The 19,096-nt window shown below is 35.5% G+C and overlaps 1 protein-coding gene across 3 annotated transcripts; it reads left to right on the top strand.

The window, feature by feature from the left end:
• The first annotated feature begins 1,423 nt into the window (after positions 1 to 1,423).
• slco2b1 (solute carrier organic anion transporter family, member 2B1) lies at positions 1,424 to 18,706 on the top strand. 3 transcript variants are annotated; one of them, XM_084136795.1, is made up of 17 exons: positions 1,424 to 1,528; positions 2,377 to 2,451; positions 2,788 to 2,897; positions 3,584 to 3,671; positions 5,544 to 5,681; positions 5,943 to 6,105; positions 6,206 to 6,424; positions 6,516 to 6,614; positions 6,903 to 7,036; positions 7,567 to 7,672; positions 8,832 to 8,996; positions 9,538 to 9,718; positions 10,344 to 10,491; positions 13,521 to 13,690; positions 16,259 to 16,323; positions 16,867 to 16,987; positions 17,293 to 18,706. In XM_084136795.1, exons 4-17 carry the CDS (start codon positions 3,612 to 3,614, stop codon positions 17,504 to 17,506), a joined length of 1,983 nt encoding a protein of 660 aa, XP_083992921.1. In that variant the 5' UTR covers positions 1,424 to 1,528; positions 2,377 to 2,451; positions 2,788 to 2,897; positions 3,584 to 3,611; the 3' UTR covers positions 17,507 to 18,706. The 3 variants fall into 3 exon arrangements, with proteins under 3 accessions (XP_083992921.1, XP_083992922.1, XP_083992920.1); XM_084136796.1 differs by lacking the exon at positions 2,788 to 2,897 and adding an exon at positions 2,554 to 2,659; XM_084136794.1 differs by lacking the exons at positions 1,424 to 1,528; positions 2,377 to 2,451 and having other exon boundaries at positions 2,574 to 2,897.
• The last annotated feature ends 390 nt before the right edge of the window (positions 18,707 to 19,096 follow it).

Here is a 19,096-nt window from a genome sequence, read left to right as displayed (position 1 = left end):
TGAGGAAAACAGCTTATAAATTATACTTAATGAGATACACATATATTTTTCCAAATGTCAAAATGCAGAAAGTTTTCTGTGATGGGTAGGTTTAGGTTTAGTGGTAGGGTTTACGTTTACGGGTTTTCATAATCATTATGTACATGTGGAACTATATTATTGTGAGAAGCTCAACATAAATACACATATTGTATAAATAAATAATAAAGATAACATTAATAATATTTAAAATAATATTTTAATAATTTGTTTAGGCTTTAGTACGTCACATACAAGCCAGTTATTTAAAGGTGCACTGTGAAAGATTTGTTCCAAATTTAATTTTTTTTAATTTTTTTAAATCCTCCAAGCCACTTGCAATGTTTCAACCACAGATGGCGACAGAGAGACAAAAGTTCCATACTGCGTAGGAAACATCATAACATCTGGACTGGTGCATCTCACTCTTAGTTCAGTGGTCAGGGCACTGATCAGGGAGTTGGCCATTTTAAGAGCTGTCTCAATCGCAATATTCTTTCAGTGCACTGGAATGTTCACTCCCTGAAAAATCCCACATTGCACCACAAAAACCAGGGAGCATCGATGCTCACTATGCTCACTATGCTCCCTTACCGGAAATGAATGACGTCACATTCCCGATTCGTAAAACATAAACACACGAGCCAACTCAATATATAATGACACGCACTAGAAGATTTAAAAAAACAAACCTTTATTTATTATGTCAACATAAACACAATCGCTAGACAGGTAGTGAACAATTGATATTCAGCTGAAATGTTGAAAGGATATGCAATAGAAATATTATAAATAATTATTCATAAACATTGACATTTACTATAATCTGATGAATCATTAAATGATAAATTTCAATATCGCAATAATTCAATATTGTTTCCTGAGCGTGCCAGAATTTGAAAAAATTGTATTACATTTTTTTTTTAACCAAAATTAAATATTGTATCACCTGTAGGCTACTACTCGCAATGTGATCCATGCTAAAATGTCCTTGACAAAAGATTTATATTGGAAAATAATCACGACAGTTGAAATGACGGATTAATGAAGATAAATCAAGTATTAAACGTCAAGACAGACATTTCCATGAGCTAGGAGGACATAATATTAAACATTTGGAAAATGTATAATGTGTGGTGACGAGTTGGCTCCCCTGATTTGTCCGACCCCCCTAGATGAGACTTGGACCCTCCCAAAAGGGATGAAAAAAATTGTTTGGGGGGTAGGCTACTACGACTGAAAAAAAAAAAAAAACATATATATATATATATATATATAATGTTAGCCTATCCAAAATTGTATTTAAATGCAGTATTACCATCACATACCAACAATTCAGGAAATAATCTAATGAAATACGATTTTCAAACCCTCACTCCACATTGGGCTGTACCATTTCTCTGGTACGTTAAGAATGTGTTATTTGCTATGGTTCTTCGATATCATTTCACTAGCTGTTAAAACGTACGTACCGGGTACGGGCAGCTGGTGTGTCAGCGAAAAATTAAGAGTAAGTGTCTGAATCAACTTTAATCTCTGCATATGGTTTTGATTGCCATGTATATCATCATGCGTTGTGCTTTGAGCAGCTCGTCACATAGGCGTCACTTGGCCCTTTTTAGGGGGGCTTCAGCCAAGCCTGTCACTTCTCATTTTAAGTTTCAGAAGGGTGATTGCGAGCACCCTCTTTGCGGTGATATGCGCCCTCGATGCTCACTTTTTCCGAGCCCGCACTGAAGCGAACTCCGAAGAACTTGCCCGACAGTCAAATTAGCATTATGTCACGAAAGTGCGGACTCAAGTGAAGACCGTGAGTGTTTAGGGTGCCATTTGGGACAGTTCCAGTGTACCTGTAGATGCACTAAACAAATAGCACTAACAGAATTTTATGAAATGCATATCAAATAAGATGGCATTTTTCTGCCACCACAATTTCAATATGCGTACCTATTTGGTCACTTCCCTGGTTAATTTCTGTCCTTGCCCCCATGTTCTTTGGTTACATAATACCATGCAACTAAAAAAAGAGAGAAAGCAAGTAACGTTATATAACCCTGTATATATAAAACATGAATACAGTTGAATAACTGGTATAGTAAAGTTCATCTTTATATTCTATTTTTTATTTTTATTTTTTATTTGTGATGAACATGATAAAATAACATGTAGGCCTAAATCCTAGTTCTAGATAGCTAGAAAAATAATGTATGGCAATACCTTGAATTGAAAAATAAAACAAAATGCAGCATTCTAATAGATGCCTTTAGAAGTAATATAGCTCCTGAAAGACTTTTCTGTAATCATGCCATTTTAAAACTGGTCTTGTATTACCAATTGTCTTGTCTTTCATATTTTTAGGAACAAATTAAGAATCCAGAATTTCCACCAATATCAGAAGAAAATCCAGGCCACTGTTGATCTAAAATCGAACAGGTATATATTTTTTATTTGGTATTTTGTTGTAAATGTGGCGATTTCATAAAAGTGAGTTTGGTTTTAAAACTGTACTTTGTCTCCATCTGCTGGTTATGTTAGGAAATTCAAGAAAAAAGTTTGGAATAAGGACAGAACGACTAGCTACCGCATGTTGTCGGTTAACAATCGTCAGTGATCAATCAATGATTCGATGCTCGTTTGAGAGGTTTGTCTTGTCATTATTTGTTCATTCATTCATTTCTTTCTTTCTTTCTTTCTTTCTTTCTTTCTTTCTTTCTTTCTTTCACCTTTTTTTTACACTTCACATGAAATCACGTCCAAATGCTTTTTGAGATTTCACAATCTTGAAAGCCCGCCCAGCTCAGCAACTTCTTGTAGCCCACTTAAGGTTCTAAAGTGAAAGTAGCTAGACTATATCTCCAGCTCTTCAGTCTCAGCAAGCTGTAAGTACACTTTCATTAATTCATGAACTCTGGGCAGTAAAGGACAACTCTTAGTCAGACTTATCAAGATGTGGACAGAAATGTTTAGGATATAAATTAAATATATATTATTTTGCTATAGATATTTGTTTTTATACTTACAGTAGAAATGAATGTATTCTTTAAATTTAATCAATTAATCTCAGTTCATATATTCTTATCCTGAGTATACTCAATAATGTGTATAATGTAATATAACATGTATGGATGATATTAGGCACATTCTCCTCAATACTACTATTCTGGAGCTGAATTGAAAGTGAATTGAAAGTGCTAAATCAAAACCAGCACAAAGCACTAACTGCCAAGACCCCCTTGGAGTAGCCTAAGTCTTGCGCAACAGTGACATCATATGAAGTTCTGCTCACCAAGTTCCTAAGAAAAAAAACGGGGGACGAAACGGCTGCTTTCTTGTGAGCAGCTGCCTGAAACATAAAAAAATCAGCATCAACTACATGTAACCAAGTTAGCTTAAGAACACAAGCATTTCCTGTTCATTTTAAATAGCTTGCAGAAAACAACTTGTAACTGATTGTAACTTTCCGCATTTCTAGATTAAAATGAGAGATAAAAAATCAAGTTGTAAAGAAATCCATATTTGTTTTTGGCAAAATATACCTTTAATAGTTATGATTTTATTTCTCCAGAATGTGTTGTATCTTGTAAAAACACGAAATGACAGCTATCGAGACACAGAGACGTCGCAGATCAGTGGGTCTCTTTAACAATATCAAGGTAAGATTCAAAATGTAAATATCCCTAATTACATACAAATATGACTTCTAAAATAAAGGTGTCCAGTGACACAACTTGCCCCACCTTAGGAAAAGATAATATTAACCAGACCAATATGATTTAAAGGGATAGTTCAGATCCTGTCAGTAGTTACTCACCCTCATGTTGTTCCAACCCCGTAAGACTTTCGTTCATCTTCGGAACACAAATTAAGATATTTTTGATGAAATCTGAGAGCTGGCTCACTTCTTCATAGGCTGCTAGGTAATTTCATCTGCCAGCCCAGAAAAGTTAGTAAAGACATTGTTAAAATAGTCCAAGTGACTACAGTGGCTCAACCTTAAGTTTATCAAGCAACTAGAATACTTTTTGTGCGCAAAAAATCCCCAAAATAACGACTTTATTAAACTATTAATTTTCTTCTGTGTGGGCCTCTGAGTGAGTTCACGAAAGCGTCACGACGCATGCGCGAGAACTGAGAAGATGACACAGGGTCTCGATGTACTGTTTAAAATGGTTCTAAATTGTGCATTGTGAATGCACAAATGTGATGTTTATCTAAAATTATTTGTGCTTATTAATATGGTTGAATTGGATCACTGAAGGTCAGCAGCAAATACTTGTGTATATATATATATATATATATATATATATATATATATATATATATATATATATAGTATATACACATATATATATATATATATATATATATATATATACAGTATATACACACATATATATATATATATATATATATATGTGTGTATATACTGTATATATATATATATGTATATATATGTATATATGTATGTGTGTGTGTGTGTATGTATACGTGTATATATGTGTTATTTAACATATTTAATTATATTCTGAGTTTGCGTTTCACTGTTTTTATTCATTTTAGAAATACTGAAACATTTTGTGCAAGTGAAATGAGTAAATGCTCACATTCAGTCAAGAACTACAATAAGAATCATGTTCACACAGCTCACACATCGCCTCTGCACTTGCTCTCGATTTCTTTCAAAATGGGGACAAGAGAGGTGTCAGTCAATAAATGGAAAAACAAAGTAACTTGTGTTACTATTTGAAAAAGTAACTCGGATCTCTTGTTTGTTATTTAAGTAGTGTTTTACTTTACTAGTTACTTGAAAAAAGTAATCTGATTAAGTAACTCATGCTACCTTGTGATGCATTACCCCCAACACTGGTGACAATCAATTAATTTAACATGACGCTGGGCATCTACCTGCTCTGTGATGTGATTTGCCAGTCTACAGGTTCGGTAGTTTGTTTCTGGAAGTGTTTTAAAAACAATGTAAACACTGTAAGAATTTCAGCAGTATTAGATATTGGAAATGTTAGATGTAGCAATGGAAGCTTCTTTTTACAATGCGCTATTTAATTAGAGGCGTAGCTGAGTTAAGTTTCCTGACTTTACTAGTCTCCATAGATTTGGCCTGGACAATATTAATTTCCTTATATTCACTGCACATCCTTATATTGTTCTTTTTTTTCTTCTTCTTATGTTTATCCCATTACCAAATGCTCTGAAATAGCTGTTCAACAATCAGAGTGATGATTATTAAATAGCTAAAAATCTTATGAACTTGAACATACACAACTTGACTTTGCAAGGAGACAGCTTGACTTTGACTTGACTTGAACATGTAAAACCAATTCAAAGATTAAAACAAAACACCTTTGCAATAAATAACGACACTAACATAGCCAAAAAACTATATTGATACTTTGCTTAGTGACTCTGAAATGTTTGTGCTGTTTTTGGATTTATTTTTACAATGCATATTTACAGAATGCATACCAAAGGAATTTACATTTTTATCACTTTTTTTCTTTGTGTGTCAGTTTTTTGTACTGTGTCATGGGATGCTACAGCTTGCTCAGCTCCTGGTGTCTGGTTATCTGAAGGGCTCCATAACCACTATTGAGAGACGATATGGATTTTCCAGTCAGATGTCAGGACTACTAGCAGCCTTCAATGAGGCAAGGATAAAATGTTATATTTCAATGGTGCTAACACGATATCACGATGAATGGCCTGAAGGCAAATACCTTCTTTTCAAGTTGTTTCTGACATCTGTTAGCACCTGGTTAGCAATTATTTCGTTTTTAAAGTTACAAGTTCAGGCCTTAATATGTCTAAATATGAAATGGTACTGCATCTGCAAAGACTAATATTATAACTATAATTTTGAACTATTATATCAGATCATGCAATGTAAGTTTTGTTGTTTTTAAGCAAAGGTGGGGAACACGGTTCTCATCGTGTTTGTGAGTTTCTTTGGGAGTCGCGTACATCGGCCGAGATGTATTGGAATCGGAGCAATGATCGCTAGCATGGGGGTGTTCCTTATTGCACTACCTCACTTCATTGGTGGAGAGTACGAGTACACAGGCTTTAATAGCAGTGAGTAAACATTTTTCTTTTAAATTAGCCATTTTTGTAGTTAACAAGTGGATGTACTTAATAACTGATTGTATTTAACCTATTTGTATTTGTTGTACAGACACCAAAGACAACAGCTCGGGTCTTTGCCAATCACAGAACATTTCCCCTGACGAAGAATCTAATCAGAAATGCTATACAAACAAGACTGACACTGTAGTGTATCCAATATTTCTACTGGGCCAGTTACTGCTGGGCATTGGCGGTGTCCCCATACAACCTTTTGGGATTTCCTACATAGATGATTATGCAGAAAAGAGGAGTTCACCCTTCTACCTTGGTTTGATTAAATATTGAGTTTTGTTTAATCATCAATTCCCAAAATACAGTAGTTCATTCAAGAAATAATCCAACTTTATATTTTTTTACAGGCATACTTTTCGCAGTTACTGTGATTGGGCCGGCATTTGGCTACTTGATGTCATCTGTCCTCCTTCGTTTCTTTGTTGATGTTGGGAAGATTTCTTCAGGTGAGTCTAATATGCCATGTCTACACTTTCATAAATGTAAAGTCACATTTACACATTTTACTGCGCTTAAACGGCATGAGATGTCATTATAATTAAATACTTTAGCAACTGTACTAAACATGTTTAGACAAGTGCCTTTTGACAAGCTATACTGATTTTAAAAAGAAAGTTTGATATCAAGATTAAACATCTTTAGCAGCGTTGCTTGATGTATCATAGTAAGTTTGGCTTCATGTCTCTCGTATGTGGGAAATCTATGATGAATCAGCTGTTATTTCCACTTTTCAGATAAAATACTTGACATAAAAAATGATGACCCCAGATGGGTTGGAGCTTGGTGGTTGGGATTCTTGATAGCTGCCACCCTCCTTCTCCTGACTTCTTTGCCATATCTGTTTTTCCCTAAGAAGATATCCAGAGAGGTGATGTATATCACAAATCCCATCTTTGGTCTTTTTGATTCTGGAAATTATTTTGTAAATTCTGATATAAAGCAGATGAATGTGAGTGTTTCTGCTGTAATTTAAGATTCTGGCTTTGTTCCTGAAGCCGACTAGGGTCTCACAAAACATGTGTATATAAAAAAAAAACTACAAACAAGGAAAGAAACTTGAGTACAAAAGGAGCTTGTCTCAGCCTGTTCTTGCCCCTCTTGCGCAACATGCTAACCTCACATAAAACACAAAGTGTGTGTTCAACAGGAATGTTCTTGCACTAAATGCTCTTTTTCTGAACTCTGTAAATGAGCATGTTCTAATATTGGAAGCAAAACCTCAAATTTTAAAATATTGATAAACAGGCTTCATAAAATCTTAAACAGGTTAAGATGGTTTGCTGGTGTAAACCAGTTTGCAGTATGTGCATCGCTACTTCATATTCCAGAGTTTTTCACTACAGTCTTGATCATATCAGTTGGTATTTCACAAACAAATTTAGATTTCAATCTCCTCAGGAAATCGAAGAAACTCCTGCAGAGCCATCAACAGAGAAAATTATGGAAGACAAGAAGCCTGGAACTGACACGATGGAAGAGGTTTCTCTCACTGAGTTCCTAAAAAGTGTGTTTGCCATTTTACCTGTCAGCGATTTTATTAGTCACAAATTAAGTACTTCCAGGTTCAAATAACAAAAATCAACCTGGGGAAATTAATTTGCGCTTGCTGGTAATGTTGTTTATTTGCATGCTGTCTGCATTGTTTTAACAGCCAGTTCAGAGATAATTCCACAAACTCACCCACAAAATCTCATCATATTCAGTATCTGGTCAAACTGGATTCTAAGTGATTAGTGAGTAAGATGCAGGTTTATGGCCTACTTTAGAACACGCTAAGTGAAGCAAAGAAACTTTATGCTACGCACTTTGACCTACTTACTCAGAACCAGATGTCAGAAGCCAAATAATGACTTAGTTGTCTCAACTACTGTAACACTTTATTTTGATGGTCCCTTTTGAACATTCTGTTGATAAGTAACTTTGCAACTACACGTCAACTAACTCTCATTAGAGCATTAGTTGACTGTCTGCTTAATATCTGCTAAATTTTTATTGTGATGGTCCCATTACAGACATTATACTGACTGTAAGTAACTTTGGGAGTACATGTCAACTTATTCTAACCCTACCAGTCTACAGTACTAATACTCTACTGACACTCTAATGAGAGTTAGTAGACATGTAGGTGTAACGTTACTTATAGTCAACAGAATGTGTTAAAGAGACCATCAAGTGAAACCTCAACTACAAATTAATAATTCAAATGTTCTGTTCCTGTAACAATTGTATATCATGAACGTATCACATTTGTTCTCAATGGGTGGGCTGCACAAAAAAAAATTGTTCCATATGTTTTGTTGTTAAAAGTTGTGCGTCCAATCAAACTCTACAATCTTTTGGAACTTGTGTAATATGTCTGAAAATAACTTTCCTGGTAATATTAATACTGTAATTTTAGTGTTTGATTTTTAATGAGAATACTGTAGGATAAATTATGCTGACTTCACTTGATGTCCAATGTAAAATATGGGTTCTAAAACAGCCAACTCACAACCACTGACTTATCAAAATATTAAAGATCCTTGGATACTGTTTTTATGAAACCATGCTGTTTCATTAATCTACCAAAATATAATGTTCTTGTCTTCATGGATGTTCTTTTTGTGCTTTAATGTAGAATGTAGATTCTTTCAAATAGTTTGGTGTCTCTTATCTTTCCTCAGGCTTCCCCAAAATCATCAGGAGGACTCTGCGGAACCCAATTTATTTGTTGGTAGTGTTGGCTCAGGTGAATCTTGCTGCCATGGTTGCGGGACTTGCCACTTTCATGGGCAAATTCGTAGAGAAGCAGTTTGCACAAACTGCCTCCTTTTCTAATATTATGATGGGTAAGTTATTGAAAGAAATTAAGCACGCCTTTTTTTAAGGTGTTCACGCAAGAAAAAATATTTTGCTCCACCCAAAACCATATATCAATATGTGGTGTGTGTTTGAGGCCAGTGAAAGCATTTTGTATTGTTCAAAGGTACAAAATACTCATTCAAAATCTTTACTGCTACTAATCCACACACAATACAGTATGTCACTCTAACAAATTCTGATTCAAAGGCAAAGTCCAGGGAAATAAGCAAGGGAAGATTGAAACTTTTTGTCTGAGAGTAACATCTTTCACTATTTATTGTTCAATGGGATTAATAATGGAATGTATTGTATCTTAGTGCAGGGTTTTTCAATACTGTACCATACCAGGGAGGGACCCACCTAAACTCTCAGTCAACCCTGAAGCATTAAATAGAGAAAAACATTAACAAATATTACTCCCTTACGTGCATGCCACATAAATATATTTTAATATTTTAAAAGAAAAACTTTTATAAATAAAATGTTTTATACATTTTTTTTTTCAGTTTTTTCTTTTTTCTTTCACAGGTGGCATAAATATTCCTTCAGCCATGTTAGGCATAATGGCTGGAGGGGTTATACTACGCAAGTTGGGTCTGAATGTCAGGTCCTCAGCAGCGATGTGTACGGTAGCAGTTTTAGTTAGCTTTATGTTTGCAATTCCTCTTCTCTTCATTGGCTGCCCACAAAACATTTCTGGAATCAATGTGTGAGTTGTGTTTGGTCCTTACATGCTTTAAATATTATGCATTTTTTAGTGCTATTATGCCATAACTCAATTTTGGCCAAATATGAATCTGACCCCACAGTCTGCTATGCTATGCCTTCAGCATTCATATTATAGCTCTGTACGCTTACTATATATTGCCAACAATGGTCTATTTCTGTTTTTATTTCTCCTAAGGAAACATAGTAAATATTTATTAGACAAGGTTGATACTTTAGTCAAATGTGATAGAACCCTAGCTACGAATTAAGTAGAAAACTATTGAGCAATAGAGTTTTCCTCTACATTTTCTTATTGCATACATTTATGAACAAATAGATAAGATATCTGATTAGCGGTTGCCAAAGTCTAAGTGATTAAGCCCTGTGATTCCTGTTTAAATACCATGACTTCAGCATCTTTATATGTGTAAACCCTCTGACAGCTGTTTTCCATTACAGAGTTCTGCACTGCAGGCTGAAATCTGCTCTGTCACTTTCTCATACATTCCTTAATGGATTTACAGCAGTATTTTTGTTTCTTCATGTGCAAATGTTAATGCTCTTCAAATGCTTAACATCCTGTGGCAAGGCACCCTGTTAAATCCATTATATTATTATATTTCCAGATTTGACTCTGAGCAGTGCAGCAATGCATGTTCCTGTTCTGAAGAAGCCTTCAATCCCGTGTGTGGCTCAAACGGAGTGGAGTTTCGCTCTCCCTGTCATGCAGGATGTAAGATAGTATATCAACAATACAATACAACTAAAGTTTTGGTAAGTTGTTTTTACTTCCATTACTGGAACTGCGTGGTACTTTCTTAATAGCACAAAAGGGGGGCTGATAGCAGGAGCTCTGAAAAAACAGTGCATGGCCTGAACTTATTTAAGGAAGTGAAATAAATTACTGAACCCAATGGAGGTTTAACATGATCCCCAAAAAAGAACATTCTGTCGTCATTTATATTTACACTTATTTTGTTACAAACCTGTATGTTTTTTCTTCTTCTTTGAAACACATTATAAATGCCACTGACAGGACCACATATGTCATTATGGGAGTGAATTACAACCAAAATAAGGGTTAAGAATTAGGAGGAACTATTTAATGGTTTTAAATGTTCAAAAAGAATGATGTGTAAAACGTAGGAGTGAATGTATCTGAAGTTGATGCCATACAGGAGGTTTCCTATATATTAGATCAAAAAACATATGTCACAAAACCATAAAAGAAAAGGTAGATTGGAACACTTTTTGTCATTGAGATGAATATTATATAATATTCATCAACCAAAATGATTGTAGCATCAGTCAATGATTGTAGCATCAGTCTGTAATCCAGTATACACACACACAAAAAACATTCCCAGACCTACAACACTTTAAACATTTAGACAGGTTAAACCAACCAATTGCTCAATGTACCAAGACCATTACTTGTTTTAAGTGCATACCGACAACTCTGTTGGAAGTGAATGTAGAACACGCCGGCAGACTGCAGTGATGAGGATGCAGATACATTACTATAAACAACACAGTGGGGAAATAACTGTCTCAGCCTTCCGAAAACATGATCAGCAACCTCTATACAAGTTGAGTAACAGCTTCTGCCCACTGAGAAAATAGATCCACAATAAAAATAACATGGTAGCAGCCAGAAAAAGGGACAGTGTTTATGTAGGAATATGTGTCCATATCATAATAGGATGGTCATTAGTCAAGTCAAGTCACCTTCATTTTTATAGCGCTTTTAACAATATAGATTGTTTCAAAGTAGATTTACAGTGATAATAGGAAATTAAAGTAACAGAGATTGTTTTGGCTTTAAAGCAGCTCTAGAATAAAGGTATTGTCCAGCTAAAGTTAGTTTTGATTGATTCACTTCCGTCGCAACAATCATTAGTTATTAACTTAGGGACCGCTAACATAACACCGTTCTAACAGAAAACCCTTAAAGGTCCCGTATTATGCCCCTTTTCACAAGATGTAAAATAAGTCTCTGATGTCCCCAGAGTGTATATGTGAAGTTTTAGCTCAAAATACTCAACAGATCATTTTTTACAGCATGTTTAAATTGTCGTTTTTTGGGGCTCAGAAAAACGCACTGTTTTAGTGTGTGCCCTTTAAATGCAAATAAGCTGCTGCTGGACGGCACAGGGGGCGGAGCTTCATGAGCTCGCGCTCAGTCTCTCAGGACAATTTCATCTCACGGAATGATGGTAATATCAGAAACTCTCAGTAACGGTGTTCATTTCGAGTCGGACAATAATGCCTACAGAGTCAGAGTGCTGTATAGAGATGGAACAGGTATAGTTTAGTAGTTTAATTACGGTTATAACTTATAACGTATTTGTCATCTGCTTGTATGTATCCATTATTAATAGCCTACAAGTCTGCTGTTTCGGACCAGGTCCGAATGATGATCAAACATATACTGATGAGTTTAATAAAGTTGAGGGAGCATTTTCTTTGAAAACAAAATAATTCCACCTCGTCTTCAGCGGCTGCCTCAGATTTCGGGAGTAAATGGAGAGAGCTATGTGGATTAATACATCCAGCCACACAACACCTACAACGCTTGGGAGACATTCTCGTCAGTGCAGCAGCTGTGAACTCGATCAGGGCGGGTCTATGTTGAAACGGCAGTGTCTGTCAACACTCGTGGGCAGGGCCTGTACTTAGTGACGTCACTAAAACAGCATTCTGAAAACAGGTCGTTGGGAGACACTGCTGATGATTTATGGGGATTAATAAAAAAGTAAGAGAAAGAGAGAGAGAGACTTGGTTACACTTCAGTTAAGCTATCATCTGAAATTCAACTTACTGTTTACTCACCTGTTTCGCTGTACCGATCCTTTCTGCAAATTAAAGCATTTAACTTACCATTCTGTCTGCTTCGTCTATGCCAAACCTGACAAGTCTATAGGTATGCGTGTTTGAATATATATGTGCGCAGGCGTGTAGTCCTTCTTTACAAACCAACCCTCAACAAACTACTTGTCTGGCCTTAAAATTTATATTACAGAATTTTTAATCACTTCCGCGTAGCCACGTGAACCGGAATTATCCCGACAACGTTTTATCTGTACAGAGGTAAAGGGAAGGGAAGGAGGCCTTCACAGGGGAGAGACTAGTTGACACTTCAGGACTGTGTTGTCGTCGTGTCCAGGTGCAGGTCCTTCATCAGATCTGGATACGGCCTGGATCCGGCAGACTGCGGTAAACCTCGGGACAAAACAGAGACTAATATTAGCGTACACGCCATTAGACTATTTAGGTGTTTTGCTTTTGGAAAACACAGAAGAATCCTTAAACAATCTACCTCTGTGTCTCAAAAATATCATGTTTGGATCAAATTGTTGGACATTTTCAATCTGTAAAATGTTTACTTAAGAGTGTGTGTGGCAAAGAGTTTCATGACATATTTTTTTAAATAGAATGAAAAAGCCCAAACACTTCCTGCATACTTTCTCCTTTTAGTTGCTCTCAAAACAAACAAAGTTTCCACCTGATAACTCACAAGCTTTAGATAAATGTTTTACGGCAAACCTCCTTTGATAGTATTGCTGGATTTATAGGTTGATATCTGTTTAACATCTGTGTCACATTTATAATGCAGCAGAAACAAAGCTGCTTGTTTATTACTTTATGACTTTACTAACTAACTTTGTTCCAAAGTTCCCTGCAAATATGAGAATAACAGCAATGGTTACAATAGTTCTAAATCAATGGCATCAGTAACCTAGTAAAACTACTAAATTTCACTTTTCAGTATCTGACATTGAATCTTCTAATATCTCCCACAGAACTACGCAGATTGTGGATGTGTGGCATCAACTGGTCCTCCAGGCTTTGCGTCGCCAGGACCATGTGAAAATAGTTGTATTAATCGCCTAATTCCCTTCATGATCCTGTCCTCCATCACATGCTTTGTGGCTTCACTTTCACATACTACATCCTTTATGATGATCCTCAGGTATTTCCCTTTATTTTCAGTGTAAAGCATGTAAATATGATCTGTATTGAAAGTTAACATCTAGCATCACTTTATGTTGAAATATTTGCTTATTTGAAAAAGAGGAGAATCTTTATGATTATAAAAAAAGGGTTGAAAAATAGGATTAACCTATATGCATCATCAATATCTGACAAAGACATAGTGAGAAAAAATGTCTAAAAATCCAAAACATTTTTGTTGACATATCAATGGTGTGTTACAAAAAATATAAGGACATTTACTTAAAATTATTTAAAATATGAGAGTCAGGTCTGACTTTCCAAAATTGTTAGGTTATAGCATTGTACTGATATGTTTTATAATGTTTTATATGTATGTTTAAGTATAATATGTTTTATATTGATACTCTTCATGAAGTATTGCAATATGGTCTTAAGACAGGTGGTTTTAGGTGTAGTGAGTGATAATGTCATGTCATTTAAATTTAGAAAAACAAATAAAAATACATTTATGTGAAGAACATTAATGGAATTAATGTTGCTACTTTAAAAATGAATTGCAACATACATGGTGGCACATGTTTTGTTTGAAAGGAAGAGTGACGAGGTGAACTCGCTTAACAGGTTGTAGCTTGTTGTAGTGCAATACTTGCGTAGTTGCTACCTACAGGCTACAGCATACTAAAAATGTTTTATTTGATAAAGCTAGTAATGCTTTTACTGAAATTCTATTAGAGCAATGAACTCCATTAACTGCAATTTATAAACATTCTTTCCTTTAGTGCAAGAATTATGCATGAAATCAAAATTGCAATTCACATTAACTGAAGTCTTTTTTTTTATTGCAAAAAAAACTAAGAATAGTGTCAGTTTCTAAAATACAGAATCTTTTCAGTGAAAATGAAGTTGCGAGCACTTTATCAAAACTCTGTTTGACCTTCTTATCTCTGCAGTGACTAATGTGTTTTTTTAAAGGCAGATACATTGCTCATTTATCATGCACCTCTGCCCTTCAGCTATAATACGTCATAGTATCATTCTAGCATAGTGAAAAACCTGCCTGTGCAGGCCCTGCCAACATCACAAAAAACTGCCATCAGCGTAATAACAGACTTCAGGCTGTTACACTTTACATGGGTTACACTTTAATTCAGTAGTCCACTTTAGACATTCTACTAACTATAAGTAACTTGCAACTACATGTCAACTTACTCCCGTCAACTTACTCTCATTAATTGGTATGTCAACTAACTCTCTTTAGAGTATTAGTAGACTGTTAGGTTAGGTTTGGGAAAATTACAACAGCTCCCCCAACCTAGAACCCATCTAGAGAAGTTTGAAGTAGGGAGTCAAAGGAAAGGGCAGATTCCGACGCATGACTATATCATACCGCCTGTCTAGAAGATTAACCTATCTGGGCTTTGGGCCTAGGGCCTAGGTTAAGGAACATGAGAGTTAAAGAGGTGTACAGCCATTAGGAATTATTACTGTGTCTTTTTGTAAAAAGGCCATTTGCCTTGTCCAGGGACTCCGTCAGCCAGCACCCTGGTTTTACATCGCAGATTATTTGAGGGATTCTGTAACCACTCTAGAGGTTAGACCCAGATGTTTTTGTTCAAACACTGTTTAGTCCCACTCAGATATTGCGGCCATATTTACTAAACAGGGCAAACTAGCGTGGGAGCGCAATTCCAAAAAAGCACAGATGGGAGTGGAATCTACTAACAACCCACAAATTAAAGAACACAGATGCAGCCGAATAATTTCCACAATGAACAACGCAATCTACCAAGAGCAGCACAAATTAGCGTCTGGTTTAAGACATGCTTTTTTTGGGTGGTAAATAATGGCGCAAATACCAGTAAATTGAAGGAAAACTGCATATGCGATAAAGTCAGCCGCAAAAATAACCCTGCCGACGCCTTTTCAATGCTAATTTTTCACTACATGTCTTTAGTAAATCCTGACAGTAATTTTTTACTGCAAAAAGAGGGTTTGCACTGGCGCAAGCTGTTAGTAAATCTTGGAGATCAAAGGACTCAATGACGATTAGTCTTACAATGCTAAATTGCAATCTGTATGGAGGGTTTTTGTAATTCTTAGTAGAATAAATGTATGTACTAGCAAAGTTGCTTATAGTCAATATAAATGATGTTTTATTAACAAAGTTCGGGAGGAGCTTGTTCAAATAATCTATCCAATCAACTTGTCATCAGCAATTACCACGTCTATCCGCATGGGAGGAAGCTACTACCACAGCCAGGATATTCGGGGGGAGTACTCTGGGTTCGGGCCAAATACCGAGATCAGAGCCCTCTCCTCGGACAGCATGCCAAATACATATACCTTTTATTTTATCTGACTTATTTGTAAGTGTGAACTTGTGAATGTCCATTGGGGGACCATCAAAATAAAGTGTTGGCAGATATTAAGCAGACAGTCTACTAATACTGACTACTAATTATAATGACTGCAAGTTGACATGTACTGTAGTTGCAAAGTAAAGAGAATTTCTAAAGTGGACTATTGAAATAAAGTGTTATTAACTGATGTTTTGACTAAATATGGTTTGTTGGCTTTTGTTCAGGACTGTGACTCCAGAAGACAAGTCTTTTGCCTTGGGAATTCAATTCATGCTGTTTAGAGTACTCGGTAAGCAAGAAAAGTCAATCATGCAGAACGGACATGTCATATTTTTTGTTACGGCCAAAACCTATTAAGAGGCTTTGAGAGTTTAAGTGAACAAAAGCAACAAGTAGTAATCAGAGCCTTGGTGCAGCAGTTCACAAGTGTGTTAAGCCATTGTGCTTATGAAGTTAATACAGGTTTAAGTCTGGACTGCACACACACTATCTACTATGATAACATAAAAAGTGATGTTTTTCGACATACATTTTTTATGGGCATATTCAGACCTGCCCTGTTTAGCTTAGTGTTATCTGTCTTTGTTTATATAACAAGTTTTCCCAGTATTGTGAAAGTTGCAGTGATATCTTTAAAAAAAAGTGTAGCCGAATAACTCAACAGCCATTATATCATTAACTGGAAGAGGTGTGTTAAGACAATATTTTAGTTTTTTAGTCATGAATGTGTGTATGGTAAAGATTGTCACAGTGATTATATTTTGATTATTTATTATATACTGTTATATTAATTGCAAGTATATATTAACAATTCACTTTTATTTCCTGACAGCATTTCTCCCAGCACCAGTGTTGTATGGCAGCGCAATCGATACCGCATGCATTAGTTGGGGAAAGAAATGCAATAAGACAACATCATGTCAGTACTACGATTTAGACCTTTTCAGACACAGGTAAAATTTACAATTACACTGCTATGAAAAGTAATAAGCCTGATACTGTAGTTATTAGTATGGCTTATATATATATATATATATATATATATATATATATCATACTTTAAAAAAACAGCTTTGTTGGTTTTAACTGGTTTGTGCTGGTCTATCTGTCTAATTGTCTATCTGCCTGCCCAGTTTGTGCCCCAAACCCCTCTAATACCATTAAACTAGACCAGCCTTATTCGGTTAATATATCATCACATCAACTTAGGCTTTTTAGCAAGGTAAAGTTACAATTGTTAATACTTTTTGGTTCACAGATTCCTGGGACTCCAGATATTCTTTATATTCGGTGGCTTCGTCTGTTTCTTCCTGTCTTTTATGGTGCTACGTAAGATAAAATCAACCCAGAAACAGAATGAGAAAATGAACAACCAGATCAAAAGTGAAAGTTCCCAAGAAATGAAAGATGCCAAACAGATGGTTAGCAACTCAACTGGACGCTGCAACACACAAATGGTCCTTAGAGAGTAAAGACAGAAGGTGAATACCGAAGAAATGTGGAGATTCTCAGATTGCCATAATGCAACTACTCAAACAGGCCAAGTTTCTAACACAGGACGACACCAGACTGTGAACACACTCATTTCTACAAACAGCTGTCATCAATCATAATAATAATGCTAGGAAACAAAGTCCACTTTAAAACACGTTATTGTTTCTGTATTATCTCTGGCAGTAAGCCTAAAATATTTTCCTTGCTTTTCCTTTGAGTTTATATTGTTTGTGAGCACTCAGTTGTACTTGACACATTTTATATGCTAACAATGTGAATATCTGAGTAGTGTAATACACTGTAAAAAAAAAAATACATCCCCAAGTCAAAAATTTCAAGTGACCGATAACATCTAAGTTTTTCAATTAGTCTGACGTATTATTTCTCATTGAGCCAATGTTAACAGACTATTGCAACAAGAATTTCACTTGGGCCAATTGAAAAATTTAGATGTTATCGGTCACTTGAAATTTTTGATTTGGGAGGGTTAGAAATTTTTTACAGTGTATAAACTCATTACTTAGTTTAGACAAAGAGCCAAGTATGTCTATATATAAGAAAACAAGTAATAAAAACTCGTTGAGTGTTTTAGCGCAATTTTCTGACCTCATGGGATCACAACACTAAGAGATAGTAAATCTTTTCCTGGATTTTTTTTGTGCGTTCCCGAGATTAGACCTTCCTTAACATAATGCCAAAAACCCGAAGTCTCTAGGTGGTCTGGTTGAGGAGTAGATAGAAGTGCAAGATTGGTGCGCTCAGACAGAACAGAAATCATGAGTTAACGCAATTTTGTCCGGTGGAAAATTGCGCTAAAAATTATGTTGTGGTGGTGCTTTTTTCTTCTAATGTGATGCGATTATACAAGCTCTATGGTCATTTTTGAACGCACATTAACATTTTGTTTTTGGCACAATTTATGTAAAAAAACAAGAAATGTTTTTTTTTTCATCTGATTTTTTATATATATATATATATATATATTGTATACCATCATACAGTCACATGATCATATATGGGATATACCTTCACATAAATATACTGTACATGTGTTTAATCAAGTTTTTATGTAATTTTTATACATTACTATATACTATAAGGCTGAAATGAAAATACACATTTCAAATTTCACAAATGGCTTGTGTTCTAACTGAATTAAAACTGCTATATGGACATTACTTTTAGACACTTACCTCTGGCTGATTACTAAGGAAGCTTGTTTCCACCACAGAATAAAACATTTTAAAAGATAATTGCAATTCGGACTTTTTTTCTCACAATTGTGAGATATAAACCTCGCAATTGTGAGTTTATATCTCTGAAAATAAAATCTGAATTGTGAGAAAAAAAATTGCAATTATTATTTTTTTTTTATTATTCTGTGGCGGAAACAAGCTTCCCAGATAGCAAAAATCGCAATGTGCAACGGACTCGGGCCTGTGTCTTTTGGCACAAAGGGCCAATACCGGCATGGATCCATTTTTTTCTCATCTGGACCAGCTCTGGACCAGATGCGGATTCCTTTATGGCGATTTGGCCCAAGTGTTGTCCAGATCTGGTCCAGAATC

The sequence above is a fragment of the Abramis brama genome (genome assembly GCF_963993115.1).
Source record: "Abramis brama genome assembly, chromosome: 15".
In the NCBI taxonomy this organism is placed as follows: domain Eukaryota; kingdom Metazoa; phylum Chordata; class Actinopteri; order Cypriniformes; family Leuciscidae; genus Abramis; species Abramis brama.
This window is presented reverse-complemented; position numbering and strand designations above follow the sequence as displayed.